Here is a 17,377-nt window from a genome sequence, read left to right as displayed (position 1 = left end):
AGCTTGAAACGATTGCAGGTGGGCTGGAAGTGTAAGATCTGGTCCATTTGTTTCAAGCAGCTGAGGCTCGACAGCGCTTCTCTGGGTTGCTGCTGCTTTCAAAAGGAGAACAGACCGATCTCCAACTTAACATTTTGTGCCTTTTCCGGCGCTCGGACCCTTCTGCCCGCATTTCCCGTGAGGTCTCAAATGCCTCGAATAGCTGAAGCATGCAGAGCTTGCCGTGCGCTTGCATTTGCTCGGGTTTCTCTCTTCTCTGAGATGCAACGCGGGACAAGGAGCGATCCCGCTTCGTCCACCACCCATCCCACCCATCATCTCACCCTTCGACGTACACCACTCGCCCACATACCATCCTCATCTCACGGCAATAGATGCGTACCGCTGTCGACCAGGCGAGCCGCAGATTCGAACTTGTTTTAGAGGCAACCGAGACCCCAACTGCTCTGCCTTCGTTGTCGGCGCCGTCTACACCATCCGCTTCATATCGAGACCGCACCCAGCGTGGGCTGCTGTACGAACGATTCGGACCACTCGGGTGCAAGTGTCCTTGTTAGGCCCCGCATTGCATCGCCATTCTCACTCTCCATGGCCCCGTCCGCGCCGCATTTCCTCCGCAAGCGAACCACAAGCACCACGAGCCTTTCGAGCAGCAGACTGCGCAGCTCGGTCGCATCTTTGGCCAGTAGAGCATCGCGGGATCGGCTCATCTCTGGACCTTCATCTCCCACCATCAGCGGCGCTGCTCCGTCCTTCCCCGTGCACAACAACAAATCAACCGCGACTCCCACCAGCGTTTCGGCCGTCGATCTGTTCGGTGGTGCTCCGCTTCAGACCACAACAAGTCTCACCGGAGCATCTTCCGACCTAGATCCTGATTTTGGATCATCCTACGAAGGGCCTCCCGCCGTTCACTTCCCATCGGGCCCATCCGTCGACTCCACCACCGCTCCCTCCGTCGCTTCTTCTAGCGCCCAGACCGCTGCGGTTCCACCTACTACTATTCCTTCTACACAGGCCGAACCATTCCGAAGAACCGCTCTGATGAACTCCAGCTATCACTCTTCCAACCCGCAGGAGGGAGCTTGGCTCGGCGGCACGGCAGATCATGGCAACCTCCAGCCGCACGGCCTCAGCCCGCATGTGCTCGGCGCCCACCATTTTGGTTCTTCGCCGGGCAATCAATCCGACATGTCAAATGAAGCGCAGTTTCACAACCACGACGCCCTCTCGGACGTGTCTGCATCAGGTCGGTGTCCGCTCATCGCGTCTCGCTTCTGTCCTCGCTTGTTGTTCACGAGATCCAATCTGACGCGATTCTCAGTTCTTCTCATATTTCTCTCTTACAGGCTACGAAAACCCTTCCGCCAATCATCTCTACTCGGACGCAATCAACATGTCCGATTTCAATCACACCGGCAACCGTGCTACCAACGAGCCTCTACAGTACGAGGCTTCTTCGGCCCTTGCGACACCAACGCTCGCCGAATATGCAGCTTACGAAGACTCAAGAGGCTACATCGGCGCCAATATGGCGTCCTCTACTGATGTCGTATCCAGCGCTCGCTATAGCACGCAGAGTGCTTCCACTGTGCCCGGCCTCCCTCCGTCCAGCAGTTTTGCCGAGACGAGCATCCCCTCGAGCAACACGGCGGGAACATTCAGTCATGGGCCTGTGGCCAGCTCGTCGTCCAACAATATGACCTCGTCCACATCCAACAATGGCCCAACCATGGAAGACGTTGTGCCCACCAGCTTTGACGAAGGCGTCCTCCGCTCCCTCTGCGACATTGACTGCGGCATGCCTCTCCTCTTTGACCGCATCAAGCAGAGCATGGTTTCGGCGCGAGAGGCCTCCGTCTTCCTGAAGAAGCGCGCCATCATCGAGGAGGAGTATGCTCGAAGCATGGCCAAGCTCGCACGGTCCACTTTCGAGACCTACTCACTCAGCGACGCCAAGGCAGGCACGTTCGTCAAATCGTGGCATTCCATCGTCAAGACACACGAAACACTCTCCGACAACCGGTTGCGCTTTGCCTCCAAGTTGAGCGAGATGGGCGACGAGCTTAGCAACCTCGCCAAGGAGGTGGATAAGAGTCGAAAGCAGGCAAGGGAGACCGGGTTGCGGCTGGAGAAGAACTTGCAGGATGCTGAGGCAGGTGTCGAGAAGGCGCGCGGTCGCTTCGATACCGCGGCTGAAGATCTGGAGCGCTTGCTGCTGCTCAAGTCGGGCGAGTCGGCAAAGTCGGGCGAGATGCAGTCGGGCGGTGGCGGTGGCGTCAGCAGCGGGAAACGGACGTTAGGCAAGGCCATCGGGAAGAGCGGATTGCTGTTCAAGAACAAGAATCCGCAACAGATTCTCAAACAGGAAGAAGAGATCCGTGCCCGCACCAGCAGCGCCAGCGACGCCTTCCGTAGAGAAGTGCTCAGCACACAAGGCGTGAGACAAGAGTACTTCAACTTGCAGCTGCCCCGCATCCTCCGAACGCTCAAGGAGAACGCGGAAGAGATCGACAACGGGACTCAATACCACCTGGCACGATATGCTTTCCTCTTCGAAAGCACAGTGCTCAACGACGGTATGGCCATCTCGCCTGTCGGACCCGACGTTGCTCCTAGCAGCGGCCTCAAGGGAGCCGTTGAGACCATCGACAATCGCGCTGACTTCAAGCAGTATATGAGCAACTATCAGGTAGCCCATGGACGCGATTACAAGGGACCGCGACGAGAAGGTCCCTACGAAGAAGGCTTCCTCAACACGCCGGGTACCTCGAAGGCCAATGCTGCTGCTGCTACCACGCGCGGAACAGTCGTCTCGGAGCGTCCCATCTTTGGCATCGATCTAGCAGAGCAGATGATGAGGGACAATGTGGAGGTGCCGCCAATCCTCGAGAAGTGTTCCCAGGCCATCGAAGAGATTGGTATCGAGAACATGGGCATCTATCGGCTCTCGGGGACCACGTCCAAGGTGCAGAAGCTCAAAGCCAAGTTCGATGCCGACTGGGCCAGTGTGGATCTGACAAACGACGAGGCGATCCAGGATATCAACATCGTGGCGGGGTGTTTGAAGTTGTGGTTCCGCGAGCTGCCGGAGCCCTTGTTGACGCACGAGCTGTATTCGCGCTTCATTGAGGCGGCGAGGATCGACAATGATCGGTTGCGGCATATCCGACTGCATGAGTGCGTCAACGAGTTGCCGGATGCGAACTATGCGACGCTAAAGTATCTGATGGGGCACTTGGATAAGGTCAAGTCGCTGGAGCATCTCAATCAGATGTCGGCGAGCAACTTGGCCATTGTGTTTGGGCCCACACTGCTTTCGCCGCCTCCGAGTGGGTATGAGGATGGGAACGGGGTGGTCAATGGAGGAGGGGCGGGGGCTGGGATACAGATCCACGACATGAGCTTCCAGTGTCGTGCCGTCGAGACGATCCTGGATAAGTATAGGGAGATCTTTGTTGACGAGGGGGAAGAGTAGATTTCCCCCAACCTGTATTGCGCTTTGTACACTTTACCTCTGCCATACTATCAGCCGGACAACGCTGACGCTAGCGGTGCAACTCGAACTATTTGGTCGTGTACGCACATGGCTCTCGCCGCTCTTGAGCTGTACATACCACGAACTTCTGTGTTGCTGACCTGGTCTCTCAGATGCTCCCCAGCTGCAGTCGATGCATCCCGTCCTCCATGCATCGGCGGGCGTCCTGATCAAACACCGCCGCGACCACTAGCACACTCCGACCAGCAGCTCTCGAGCATCACCGCCAACGACGTGGGCCCAAGCTTTCACACTCCCGAGCGGTGCGGTTGCTCTCTACCTCAACGCCCTTGCAACGGCCGCAGCTTTCTGTAGCGCACACCACCGCCGACGTATCTGACAAGAAAGGGATTGATTATACAAGTGAGGAAAAAAGTAAAATTTGATTAGGTTGTTACAAAAGAGAGCGGGGAATCTACTAGTTAACCTTGCACTCGACGAAGCTTCCGCTTCAGACTCGGGGGCTTCAAGTGTTTGCAGCGAGCGAAACGGCAAATGGGCTTGGCGAGGCACTAGGCTGTGACTCGTCCTTGCGCGCCCGACGACCACCTGCACGCCGCGCCTTTGTTTTGGTCGGCGCCAGATCCGATGTAGCCGGAAGACCCACGAGCGATGTCAGGGGCGTTTGGTCCACCGTGGTCGTCGGCATAGCGAAGGGCTCAAAAGACATGCTCTCGGCCAAAAACTTGCGCTCGTCCAGACTCGTGTCCAATGCATCGGTGCTGAAAGTCGAATCGCTGTCTGACGACGACGTGAATGTTGGCGATGAAAACCCAGAAGTAGGCGTGGGACCGCTGGCACCGCTTCCTCGACGAGAGTGGTGGTCGAGCGCTCCGCTGTCCATGAACCCTTTCAGCAAGCCAGACGGAGCAAAGCCGATGCTGAGCGAAGCGGGATCCAGGGGCTGAGGTAGCGACGAGAAGCTCCAGTTCATCATAGATGTCTGCTTGAACGGCGACACTGGCTGCTGGTTCAAATCCGGGAGCAGGGACAGTGGCTGCGGGGCTTCGAACGAGAGCTGTTCGTGCGTCTTGTTGAGCAGCTGACCGACCCAGAGGTTGTCCTGTGCAGCCGCAGAAGGCAATCCGATCGGGTGCGAAGCTTGGATCTGGTACGGCAGCGAGAATGTCTGCGTGGCCGGCATCAATGGCTCCGGCGCCACCGCAGTCGTGGGGCTAGGCGTCTCGAGCGTGGGAGCAAAGCTATTATGGCTGTTACCGCCGCTGCTACCAGCGCGAAGCATCTCAACTTCGTGCATGAGCTCACGCACGCGTCGCTCCTGATCTTGATGTCGCGCAATGCTCGCCTTGACAATTTCGCCCTTGGTGGGACGCTTGCCAGATGCGATGGCTTCGACGAGCTCTGGAATGTTGGCAGCCAGTTCCGAAAACTTTTCGTTCATGGCTTCGCGGCGCTCCTTCTCGATGATGCTGTGCGTGGCCTTGGACGACGGTGACAGCTCGGAACGTTTGCGCCTCTTGCTTGTCTTGGTCGGTGCGGTGTGCTGAGCTTCGGTGGAAGCGGGAGAGTTGTAGTCATCCATGCTGAGCGCACTGAGGCTCGACTCGCGTCGATCAGCCGCGGGACCAGGAGATCGGCCTCGAATGCCTTCGGTCTTGATGCCAGTCATTCTTGTCGACTAGTTGCTGGAAATACAGGAGAAAAGAGAGAAGAAGCACAAAGCGTGTGGTGAGGAGAGGAGAAAATGTTCGGTCGGTTGAGGATATGCTTGGGAAGATGCGTGAAACTTGTGGTATCTTGAATGCAGTGACGAAAGATGGGGATTCGTCACAGAGAGGGGTATTGATGTTGGTATGTCCGGAAACAGGTGGGTGAGAAGATTGTCTGCAAGACGTGCTCCTCTGCGGCCGAGTGCTTCGTAATGAAGATGATGGCGGTCGCGATCGCTGTGGTGTAATGTTTGCAGATAATGAAATCAGCCCCCGAAAGCAGACGAGACAACCAGGTATGCAGGTATATGTGCGAGATAGGAGTCAACCGAGCAAGCAATGAGATGAAGGAAGGTGAATGGCAGCGATGCACGCGAGTGAAGTGTGAGGGTGCTGAGCAAAGTAAAAGAGGGTGGAGAAGGGGAGGAGATTTAGAAGAAGAGGGAAGCAGGACTTGTGAATGCTACAGAGTTGGTCGTTAAGTGAGTTATCGGAACAAGCCGAGAGATTGTGTGTGTGGAAATGAGTGAGAGAGAGGGGGGAGAGAGAGAGAGACAGTGATGTTAGAGAGGGAATGGTGACCAGCCAGCGGTTGTCGTCACAGAGAGAAGGAAGAGCCGACGTCCCCTTTGTGTGACTTTTTAAAGTTGGCAAGTTCGAGGCGCTCGCTGCTTTCCTCTCTGGTTGAAAAGCTATCTCTCGGTCCAATCAAGCTTTGGAGCGCATTTACGGATCAGGCACAGCTGCGATCTTGCTACAAACACAACGAGAAACCGCAAAGGGCAGAGGGAGCAGAGGGTGGCGAGGGCAATGTCGGTTCGGTGTGGCGTTCCGAAGGGGGTCGAGGAGAGGCAGCGAGTGCTTGGACCTAAGACCTTGGAGCGCGACCGCGGCTGAACAGTGCGAAGGTGGGGCTAGTTCTCGATTAGACCAGTGTAGCCTTCTTCTGTGCACTGTCACTGTGCGCTGCCCGCTAGGGCCACCTCAGTCATTGTGACCTTTGTTCCAAGCTTGGATCGCCCCTGCCGTGTCTCATCTTGGCAGCAAGGGTCACGGCTCGCAGAGATGGGCAGCCTCAAAGGTGCGTCGAAGCGAGAAGTTGCGGCGGTTCACACTAACTAGACCTAAAGTACTGTACACAAGTGCCGTCCAAGCAAAAGCATGGAAGGATGCAAGGAAGAAGATCGCAAACAGCGCGGGGGGACAGCGGAAAGGCCTGACCCATTTGCTGCTGCAGAAGGCCAAACTCATGCGGCGCGTTTCTCCCTTTGCATTGTTCAGCATGCCGTGTGCTGCCGAGTGGCCCTTTGTTGCAGGGGCCTTATCGCCCCACTGCTCGTCGAAGGGAAAGACAGAGACGGCTTTGAAGGCCGAACACCGCTTTTGCTCCTTGCAATCCTACTCGGAATAGCCGAAGCACACGAGCCGAATTCCTACAAGCTAAGCGCAAGCCACCTGACCACCGGAATGGCACTAACTGTGATCCTCATCTTGGCTCGTCGCCGCAGCATAGAGGCGCTGCACAACCACTGCCTCCCTATCTATGAGCTAGTAGCAAGCAGAAAGGCAAACCAACGACCACGAACCGACGGCGCGATGGCGCGATGGGAAAGATAGGAGGGCTGTCGCGAGCGCACCAGCAGAAGACGAAGAAAAGAAGGGCAAGAAGAACACGAAGAATCCGAATCTTGGTTGCCCGCCTGCATGTCGAGCTGCAGGCGTGCACAGATCTGCTCGACGTGCATACAGCAAAAGCAGCAGCATCATCACGGCTGCCTGTCCCACAAACCTAAATTGTTTTAGACCAAAAGAAAAATGAACCTCTCTCCGTCTTTTTACGGCCCAACTCTTGAGAAATCACAAAAACTAAGTTTCGCGAAGAACTTCGCTTGGCGCTGTTTTGTGCAAGCCCTCTCTCTGCAATTCGAGCCGACCTAAGTTCAGACCGACACTCCTGTTCTAGCGTCCTTCGACTAAACGGTAGCGAGATGCCTCCAACCACTCGCTGCAAAAGAGAAAGAGAGAGAGAAATGAGATCTGCTCGCTGCCTGCGCTGCCGTCCCACTTTTTGACGTGCGGTTGCCGCCCCTGGCTCTGCAAACGACCCCGTCCTGGCGCTTAACCCTCCAGCCGAGCTTTGCGGACTGAACGTAGAAAGAGCTCGGTAGAAGTTCCTCTCGTAAATTGAGCCGTGACGCAAACGAAGACGAGTGTCACGAACAAGGGTTGCGGATTGGCTCGATACGGATCACGAAATCAGGAGGCCCACCGCTTGAAGAATGCTGTCGGAGCTTCTGTGGCTCCGGGTCCCTTTGAAGCCTCTCGCGTCTCCACAAGCCCTTGACCAGGCTGCTCCCAGGGAGGCGCATCGCAACCAGACGGCTGGGATTTCATGCACCCGCTGCTGTTGCAGATCAGCGCTCAGAGCAACGCGGCAAGGAGTAAAGAAAGGAAAAGGAGAAGAGGGGATGAGACATACCGTGGACGGAGGGGGCGAGGACCGTTCAAGATCCGACAGCTTCGAAGCAAGGGAGCAGAGGACGACAGGGAGGAAATCGAGGAAACCGCGCACGGTTCCTTGCCGACCTGAGACACACACCACACCGGTCTGTCACTTTTAATTCAATTCTTCGGTCGGGCTCGAGAGGAAATTTGCAATTGTTCGAGATCGGACGCACAATGGCTCGTAAAGTATGTCTTTGCTGCAAGAACGCCGTACTTTCATTTGGTCGTGATCACGGTCCTGGGCTATCAGCGAGTCCCCCAGAGCACTATTCGAACTTTTCAGTACAGAGGGAAGTCGGCTATGGTTGGGCTGGGGTCACTAAAATTGATGCAGTATTAAAAAGGGGGGAAAGAACAGGAAAGAGAGGACGATTCCTGGAAAAGCGAGAAGGCCAGGTCGCTTGTTCACCCTCCACGAGGGCGGCGACCCCCTGGATGGCGTCGTCTTGCCAAAAAAAAAATTGGTCCTCCGACACCGTCCAAGATGGCTTCCATCCTTGTGGCTGCCGAGCTGGCCGGCACTCCGTTCTCCAGCTGAGATTGTAATCCTTGGCTTGTTTGTTTCAGAGACCTATCGAGTCTTATCAGCTCGGTCGAATTGCCCCTTCATGGCCCCAGTCTTATTTCATTGTTCTTTCGAACCGTGTCAGATGTCTTTCTACGGGGCCGAGCTATGGCTGACATCGCCGGTTGCCCTGGATTGCTTCAAGTTGTGGCTTTGAGATTGTTCTGCAGGACAAGATCTCCACGTTGCTGGAAGGCGTGGGAAGCGACGAGGGCGTAAGCAGCGCGTTCTCGTGGTCGTAACGCGAGCAACGTGGTCTGAGAGCGGAGGAGAAACGAGTGTATGATTGCCCTTGAGAGCGCAAGTGAGTGTGGCTGACCAGGCTCAGCGGAGCTTCGTTCGCTCGGTCAAGTTGTCGATTCAGCAACTCCGTTCACATTCCTGGCCCTCCCCTTTCTCGCGACAACTAAGGGACGGAAGTCTGCAAGGTCTGGCACGTTTCTCAATGGCATATGGCGTCTAGAAACTGTTGAATAACTTAGATCTTCTCGTATGGAGGAGATCAAGAAGGACGAGACAGGATTCGCAGAGGAGGCTTCTCGACGTGGCCCAAGTTGTTACACCGTAATGAGAAACAAAAGTGCACTCCCCCAGACCGGCCACACAGACCTCTCACTTTGAACTACGCTAGCTGCACCGCAGATACTTGAAACCCACTTTCCCACTCTCTTACATGTTTCAGCACACAAGCACGTCATGCAGTCCTGCATTTTGCAGCCTCAATTTCGACACGGAACAAGCTTCAAATATACAGTACTTTGTTTTGCCTCGCGGACAACAACATCATATCATCTGCCGCTTCACCTCAAGCTGAAGCATCGCACACCATGTCGGGCGGGGCCTCGCCGTCCGAAGCCGGCCTGAACGGACTGAAACGTATCAACACGGGTCTATCCGAAGCAGCCAGTGGGCATCAGCCTCGGAGCAGTGTGAGTGGGAGCGGGCGGCTCTCGCTGCACATTCCCAATGCCTATCCTCGCGCGCTCTCGCCGAGGACGCCGGGCTCGAAGGATGCGACACCGGAGTCTTCCAGGCCTTCAACGCCGTCTGGGTCGTCTTCACGGCAGCAGCAGCAGCAGCAGCGGGTGTCGAGGCCATCGGTATTCGGAGCGCTGAAGGGGTCACAGGAGAAAAATAAGGAGGATCCCGATCAGACGAGAAGCGGGAGTTCGAGTCGGTCGAGTAGTCGAGCGCCCAAGGTCCGCGTGTTTCGCAGAGACAGCTCGCTGATCACGATTCATCACGTCGATGACAACGACGAATCACAAGAAGCGCCGGCACAATCGCAAGAGGCGGAGGTGCAGCTCAGCTCCTCCACCCTCTCCGGACGCCTATTCCGACCACCGCTCAAACTCAAAAGCTTCTTCTCTACCAAGGAAACCTCATCCGGATCAGCGAGAGACTTCTTGGCTCGAGAACGCAACTTCTTCAGCTGGCTCAAACTCTCCTGTCTCCTCGCCATCCTTTCGGCCTCGCTCATCCTCCAACTGCAGCTCCCGGACTTGGCCAGCACCGCCCGCCACGGACACAGACAGCCTCCAAAGCGGCGCAAAGCCGGCACGCCGGTGGGTTGGGATGAGCTTCCTCTGACGTCCAAGGCATTCGCGGGTGTCTTCTTTGTCCTCTCGCTATTGTCGCTGGCGACGGGACTAGCTGACTATCTGTCGGCAGAACGACAGCTCGAAAAGGAACAGGTCGACTTTGACGAGACCGAGGGCGTGTTTCTCAACGATGCACATACTTCGCGCTTTGTGCATGCTGTCATGCTCGTGGTCGGGGCTGGCATCACTGCTTCGGCGCTCTGGTTGATGGCGTATTGAAGCCGAAGGGTCGAATTTGGGTCACACTGTTTTCGAGGGGAACTGCAACGGGGATCCGAGTGATCAAAGAGAAAGATACGTACGGAGGACGGCAAGGAAGATACAGTGCTAAGCGCGAGGCTCGACATAAATGTACAAGTGGTTATGGAAAGCTGGGGTATCGATCTCCGAGACAAGATGAGAAGTGCAGGTATGTGTGTGGTACGACGTGATCGAAGGGTATACACGAAACATGAGAGCAGTCCGCTTAGAGCTGCTGGAGAGAACAAGTTAATTCAAGATCAGCCGGTACGAGTGTCGACCGACGCAGAGGGTGCGGTCGCGATCTTGATGGTCGGCGGATTGGCACGGCTGCGTGCGGGGCTGAGCATCTGCTGCTCCGAGATCTTGCGCTGGTGCTGCTGAAGTTGCTGGTCGGCGAGATGCTTTTGGTATTGGAGCGTCTTCCTCTGATTGCGTGCTGCCTCGTTCTCCGAGTCCTCCAGAATGTTCTTCACTTTATCGCCGGCAAAGCGAATGGCAGCGCTCGAAACGTTGAGAGGAAGGAAGAGATAGAAAGCCACACCGCGTTCCCACCAGGGGTCAGAAACCTGGTGAGCATTGTGTTGCGAGTGCGATCGTGGCACCATGACCCCGCCGTCGATATGCTCGGAGCGAGGGTCAAAAGGAGCAGCCAGAGTCTCGCGCGGGAAGCTTCCAGTGCCTCTCTGTGTAGGAGGAGACTTGTCCCACCGTGCATCGGCCGGAAAGGCGAAAGATGCGCTTGGGGTGGTACGTAAGTCTCCAGCGGGTAGAGACGCACCTGCCATCTGATGTTCAAAGGTGATCTCTGCATCGGGCGATGCGGCACCGATGCCAAGCGCAGCTGTAGAAGGCAGGCTGCGAGGCATGTCGCGGAGGTAATGCTTGGGGCTGGCGCGACGAACCGTGAGACCCGAGCCGAGAAGATACTTGACTGCCTCAAAGAACGAGACGCGCAGGCTTGCCGCCGTCTCCCTCTCCCTGCGCTCCTCCTCGATCAGCTCTGCGTTGATGGCAACCTCGCGGAGAAGGTCCTCCAACCTGCCTTCGACGATGCTAAACTTTTCCTCAGCTGACAGCCTGAGGTGCTCTTCCTTCCTCTCGGAGCGACGCACGGCTCGACCGAGCTGAACGTCGTGATCGCGCAGAACGCGCAGATCATTCTTGGTGGCGTAGAGCTTGCGCAAGCTCGAGAGGTCGGCCTCGAGGCGACGGAGGCGCTGATTCATCTTTTCGACCTTAGACGAGGGATGGTGGACCTCCTCGTGCAGATACAGCATCCTTCGCTGAACGAGGCTGATGGCGTGAGACCACGGCTTGATGCCAGCCGCGAGGGTGAAGAGACGAATGTTGAACGTGTTGAGATATTTGTTACCGTCGGTCATGGTCTCGCGCATCCAGTGAAGCATGTAGGCGCCCAGGAGAGGGCTCAGCACGCAAAAGACGAGGCTGAGCAGTTCGGAGCGTCGAAGCTCAGCAGCGGCTGCGCGACGAGCCTGCGCCTGCTCCGCTTTCTCGGCGGGCGATTTGGGAGCAGAAGGCGCACCTTCCGACAGCATCTGTTCGGTTTCCTCCTCTTCATCCTCATCTTGATCGTGTGTGAGGACATGACGGGTCCTTGAGGCGTGATAGATGTCCCAAGGTACGCGGAGGAACTGGTAGAGCCAGAAGCTGGCGAGGATGAGCAGAATGGCATCGGACCATGCATCCGAGTGACCACCCAAAAGAGCACCGAGTGGCGGCGCAAGTGCTACACCGAGCGGAGCAAAGTGCCAGCCTCCGAGCGTGTCGCGTGCGGCTTTCTGAGCAGCCTCAAACTCGGCTTCCTCTTCCTCGGTCAGGGAAGGTGGTGCGAGCGGAACAAAGCCGGCTTGCTGCTGGTACTGCTGCTGCTGGTGCTGATCGCGTCTTGAGTAGTCATTGCCGTCAGCATAGTCATCCTCGTCTTCCTCGTCTAGATGCTGCATCGGAGGAGCTGATGTCGAGGAAGTCGAACGCCTGCTTCCGGGTCGCGAAACATTGAGGCTCGAGGTGGAAAGCGATCGGCTGTGCCGCTGAGGGCGCTGAGTGTAAGTGGACATGTCGGGAATCGAAGAGCTCCGTGGCGCATTGAAACCTGTTCTGTTACTAGCAGACGAGCTGCTGCCGCCTTTGAGTCCAGACCTCGAGGCGGTGCGAAAGTCCATGTCTCGAGTTTCACCCTCGGCAGCAATCTTTTGCAACTCGCTCATGTCTGTAGCTTGGTCCGCCACACCAAAGACGTCAATTGCGTCAACGCGAGTGGTCTCTGCATCACCGTGGTTGGTGAGCACAGCGATGATGAGAGAATCCACCTTTTGAAACTTGACGAAACGCAGGGACAAGGCCTTTCCGCCACCTCCGTTTTCACCTCCACGAACATGCTCCTCGGAAAGCTCAGCTTCCTGATCGGCCGTGTCTGCTGTGGCATCGTCAAAGCTAAGACCCGGTCGATTCGCAAACACCTTGATCAGTTTGGGTGCATGTGCGAGTTGGGATGGTAATGTTCGAAGCAGGATCCCCGATAGCTTGACCTGTTGCTTGAACTGTGCGCGCGCGAAGACCAAGAGCGCAAAGTCAGCCGGAATGTGCGCACCAGCACTGTGTCACAAAGGGCTTGTACTCACAGTAAGAAGGATCAAGAGCTGCTCGTCGGCATCGCTCTCTAGCCAATTTCCGCCGCTGGATCCAGTGAGAATGTCTTGCAGCCTGTGATCCGACTTTTCGTTCAATGCCAAAGATTGTTTGAGCTCCACAGTCTGGAGGAGGGAAGACTGTCGCGTCTCAAGGTGGAAGGCAGACGTTTCAGAGGTGCATGGTGGCGATCGTCCCGGAAGAACAGGGAAAGATGGAAAAAAAGAAGCAAAGCACAGCGTGCGGGTCAGCTACATTGAACTGAAAAGAATCACGCTCAGACACGAGCACGTATGGTTGGGATGCACTGCTGGGTATTCGTTGCTGCTGGCGTCTAGTAGAGCAAGAGGTACAGAACGTAGGCACCGAGTACGAGTAGCGGTAGCATGTTTTCGAAGCTTACATGGCCGTCAGTGATGCCGGCAACGGAGCGCGCGCCAAACGGTCGGGAAGAAGTGCTGCTGCCCGACAGCGTCTGGCCCGCACCCGAGAACGCTGAAGAGGCGCCCGAAGAGTGCTGCTTAACGAGCGCACTAAGCCGGTTGGGGTCGGCACCCTGAAGAGTATCGACGACGCTCTTGTTCTTGAGGAAAAGGAACGTAGGCATGGCGCGGACGCTGTACTTCTGTGCGACTGGCTGTACGCGGTCAACATCAACTTTCAGGAAGACGACGTTGGTATACTGTGTGAGGCAAGACGGTAAAAGCGTGTGAGTCGATGGCGTGGATCACAGCTTGACACAATGCGCGTCCATGCATGTGCGTGGTACACTCGTATGTCCTTGACTTACCTGCGACACCAGCCGCTGGAAGATGGGTGCGATTACTTTGCATGGTCCACACCCTGTGGTTCAGCGCAAGCAAGGAGAGCCAATCAAAAGAACGGTGAGTAGAGTGAATCAAGTCAAAGCACGCGCATTGGGCGAGGCACCATACTCACATGTGGCGTGAAAGTCGACCACGACGAGCTTGGAACCTGCCGTGTTGAGTTCGCCGTCGAACTCGGCGGCGGACGACACTTCCTTGACCATCTTGTCTTTGACCTGTGTGATCGGAGCAACCAAGGGGGGAAGGAACGAGCCTTGAGAAGAGGACGCGAAAAGAATGTTGCAGTGCGAAAGGAAGAAGGAAGCCAGGCCCAAGAGGTAAGTTACACGTCGAAGTAAAAGAGAACAAGCACGCACACACTCACACGCACACACACACGCACAGCGCGGCTCTTGGCTTCAAACGTATACGCAGGCGCGTGGCGAGGCGCTTTGCTGCGACAAAAGCAGTTGCCGAGTTGTGTTGGAATGGTCATGCGCTTTTCTGTGACTGATTGCGTGCCTTTGGACCCTGAACTGCGAAAAGCGGAGCGCGCGTGAGTTGTGACCAACACCACCTCTGTTCGCTCGCCCTCGCCACGCCATCACTGGCACAAGGTTGTGCCTGTGCTTCGCTCACTCGGTGGATCGAGCGTTTCTTGTTTCACAGACTCGGCTTCGTCCTTGCTCTAAACCATCAAGTTCTCTGGTACACTCTGTCCCTGCTGGGCTGAAAATGAAGTCAAGCTCGTGAGAAGGGGGCGGAAAGCCACATACTTTCGCTTTCAAGCTTGATGCGAAACGATGCAAGGAAGTCCTCCGACGTGAGAAAAAAGTGGCAGTTTGAAAGCCTCTGCTGTGTGGAACGAGACGCCATAGCGATATTTCTCACGTTGGCTTGTCGGATCGTAGCTTCACACACTTTTTCCGACAGATTTTGCTCCGTGGAGGTTTTCCCACCAAGCTCTCAGCCTGACAATAGGAAAGGATGACGAGGCCTAAGTTGGACCCTGAATTCAGGTTCGAGAAGCTTCGTAAGAAGGCAAGTTGCCGTCGGATATGCGCTCGTCCATCCTCCAACCCAACCGCAACCGCAACCGCAACCGCAACCACAACCACAACGGCTCCTGGAACCGGCTATTGCAAGATGACCGACGCTCAAGTGGTCGAAGATGGCGCATACCCGGTCAAGCTGTACGTCTACGACCTCTCGAGGGGCATGGCGCGCTCGATGTCCCTGCCGTTGACCGGCCGCCAGATCGATGGCATCTGGCATACGAGTATCGTTGCATGGGATCGCGAGTACTTCTTCGGCCAGGGCATCTCGATCGTCTACCCAGGCGCCTCTCATCATGGAACCCCACTTGAGACGTTCGACCTTGGCACCACTTCGATAGATCGCGAGACGTTCGAAGGCACTCTCCTTCCTGACTTGCGCGACCGCTTCCGCCCGCAGGACTACAACCTGCTCTCTTGGAACTGCAACAACTTTACGCAGGAGGTTGCTCAAATCCTTACGGGCGCCGATATCCCCGCTCACATTCGGTCCCTTCCGCAAGACTTTCTCAGCACGCCCTTTGGCCAAATGCTGCGCCCCCAGATCGACGCGATGTTTCGAACACCGTCGGTCGACCTCACGGCTCCCGCTACAACCACTTCAAGCGCGCCAAATGCACTCGGCAACGATCTGCTGAGTCAGGTCGCCTCTCGAGCGTACACAGGCAACACGCCTGTGGACAGTGCCACGCTTTCAAAGGCTTCTTCCGCGGAGCTGGTCCATCATATCACGACCGTCACACAGCTCGACGAGATCTTATCTGTTTTTCCCTGCGTCGCTGTGCTATTCACCGCCGAGTCGTGCCCGCCCTGTCGAATCATTAAGCCAGCTTTCGCTGACCTAGCCCATCACCAACATGTCGACGAGACCAAACCGGGCAACCACAAGCGAGCTGCGTTTGTTCAAGTCGACTCCAACGCTTCCACAACGAACCTGTTCGCCTCATCGAGCGTGACAGCCACGCCTACTGTCAAGCTGTACACCTTTGGGAAGGAATCGAGTCAGGTGAGAGGAGCCGATGTCGGCGAGCTCAAAATCGCCGTCGACCTGATGCTATTCGAGGTATACCCACCCCACCCACACACGCGTCTATCGAAGCCGCTTCGAGCACTCGACACGCTGCCCACGCAACCTCATCTCTACTCTGTAACACCCAATCTCGACTCGTTGCTTCAAAAGATCGATGCGATAATCGCACAACATCCATCCAAGAGCTTCGGAGAGAAAGCCGACCTTCAAGTAGCACGCAAAACCATCGCCACAATGTGGATACCATGGCTCGAGACGTCGAGCAACGGTAAGGGGAAATCATCCCTTCCCGCCGATCTGACAGTAGAGGCCTCCAAAGTCGCCAAGCAGCTGTCCGAAACATTTGCCATCGACGCTCTCTTCCCCATCCTGGATCTCTACCGTGTATCGAGCTTGAACGAGCCTTTTGTAACGGCTGCATTCCGTCAGCTTACTGCAAACGATCGCAAGGATGTAAACGGCATCACACGTCTCCTGTCGCTTGTCTCCGAATTAGCTTATAAAGGCGAATGGGCTCCAGGCCAACGACCTCTTCTGCTCACTGCTGCGCGGCTTCTCACAAACCTGGCCGCGTCTGCCCCTTTCGTCGATGTCATCGAGTCGCACGAGAACATCCGCAGTCTCGTGCTCGAGCTCACAACGAGCCTGCTGCTGTGTCCAGATGCAGGCGTGCGAAGTGCTGCCGCCACGGGCGCCTTCAATCTGGCGCTTCATCAGCATGCCGAACGAGCTGAGTGGATCAACCGGGACCCACAGGCGCCACCCATGCGCGGCAGTCGACTGGGCGAGACTTGGGAGTCTGAACTTGCCTCGGCACTGTTGCAGGCTATTGCAAACGAGTCCGAGTCTGGCGAGACGCTTCACCGTCTGCTCGCTGCTCTCACGCTCCACATCCATCTGTCCCAGCATTGGAACGACAGCGTTGGCCCCATGCTCCAAGTGCTGGATGCTGCAGACGCCTTGTCCAACGCGCAACGTGGCCAACTGGTCCAAAGCTCGGCAAAGAAGCAGGACCTGTCTCGGCTGCTAGACGATCTGGTGCTTCTCTTGTCATCAGAGACTGCCTAGAGGCAGCACGGCTTCAACCGGATCTATACGTGTCGGCTGTCAATAAGAACCGTCATTTGCCGTTTGCCACGCGACAAATGGGAAAGAGTCTCGTGTACGTAACCTCATCCGATGTTGCCATGGACGCTTCGAAGCGATTTGCAGCTCTCCAATGTGTGAAATGACCACTCTAGTTCTGCTTGCAACTCAGCTACTCCGCTGATAAGAGTAGAGGTGGTCGTGAGAGAGTGAATTGAAGTGACAGTGGCGTGGCTTGGCGGCAAAGCTTTTCACAGGGGAACGATCAAGGTGATACTCGAAGAAGAGATCAAGGCTTTGCGTTGTCTGATTGGATCGCAGAATCAACGTCCGTGGGAAACTCGGCCGCGGGCGTCTTTCTTCTTGCTGCACGATTTCTTATCTCTAATCAGTCAAGCGAGCCAGTGCATGCGACATTTGTTGCGAGTCATCTTTTTCTCGCATCTGGTTCGTCGGAGATCATTTCTACAATACATGCATGTCGTGTAATCGCTCGGTGGGACTTCCTGCCATTGTTCCCCCGCTATCTGCCTGTCATCTGCGCCGTCCAAGGTTCTTCCAAGAACAAAGCGGCTCGGGATTGATTTCTCCTTATCGTGTACCAAGAGTTTCTTCTGAAATTGCGGTAA

General features: G+C 56.1%; 5 protein-coding genes across 5 annotated transcripts; 3 read left to right on the top strand and 2 right to left on the bottom strand.

Annotated features, from left to right (window-relative positions):
* Positions 1-588: 588 nt before the first annotated feature.
* EX895_002148 (uncharacterized protein) lies at positions 589-3,478 on the top strand (the record flags this gene model as incomplete). Its single annotated transcript, XM_029882747.1, has 2 exons — positions 589-1,249; positions 1,350-3,478. 2 exons carry the CDS (start codon positions 589-591, stop codon positions 3,476-3,478), a joined length of 2,790 nt encoding a protein of 929 aa, XP_029740892.1.
* Positions 3,479-4,004: 526 nt separating this feature from the next.
* Positions 4,005-5,168, bottom strand: EX895_002147 (uncharacterized protein; the record flags this gene model as incomplete). Its single annotated transcript, XM_029882746.1, has 1 exon — positions 4,005-5,168. The coding sequence occupies one exon, from the start codon at positions 5,166-5,168 to the stop codon at positions 4,005-4,007; it is 1,164 nt and encodes a 387-aa protein (XP_029740891.1).
* Positions 5,169-9,105: 3,937 nt separating this feature from the next.
* EX895_002146 (uncharacterized protein) lies at positions 9,106-10,098 on the top strand (the record flags this gene model as incomplete). Its single annotated transcript, XM_029882745.1, has 1 exon — positions 9,106-10,098. The coding sequence occupies one exon, from the start codon at positions 9,106-9,108 to the stop codon at positions 10,096-10,098; it is 993 nt and encodes a 330-aa protein (XP_029740890.1).
* Positions 10,099-10,379: 281 nt separating this feature from the next.
* On the bottom strand, positions 10,380-13,801 carry EX895_002145 (uncharacterized protein; the record flags this gene model as incomplete). The annotated part of the gene is made up of 5 exons (XM_029882744.1): positions 10,380-12,683; positions 12,765-12,911; positions 13,175-13,453; positions 13,562-13,614; positions 13,711-13,801. The coding sequence occupies 5 exons, from the start codon at positions 13,799-13,801 to the stop codon at positions 10,380-10,382; spliced, it is 2,874 nt and encodes a 957-aa protein (XP_029740889.1).
* Positions 13,802-14,723: 922 nt separating this feature from the next.
* Positions 14,724-16,730, top strand: EX895_002144 (uncharacterized protein; the record flags this gene model as incomplete). Its single annotated transcript, XM_029882743.1, has 1 exon — positions 14,724-16,730. One exon carries the CDS (start codon positions 14,724-14,726, stop codon positions 16,728-16,730), a length of 2,007 nt encoding a protein of 668 aa, XP_029740888.1.
* Between the last annotated feature and the right edge of the window lie 647 nt (positions 16,731-17,377).

Source organism: Sporisorium graminicola, chromosome SGRAM_13 (assembly GCF_005498985.1).
Source record: "Sporisorium graminicola strain CBS 10092 chromosome SGRAM_13, whole genome shotgun sequence".
NCBI lineage: Eukaryota > Fungi > Basidiomycota > Ustilaginomycetes > Ustilaginales > Ustilaginaceae > Sporisorium > Sporisorium graminicola.
The sequence above is the reverse complement of the archived record's forward strand: the minus strand, read 5'-3'. Positions and strand labels throughout refer to the sequence as shown.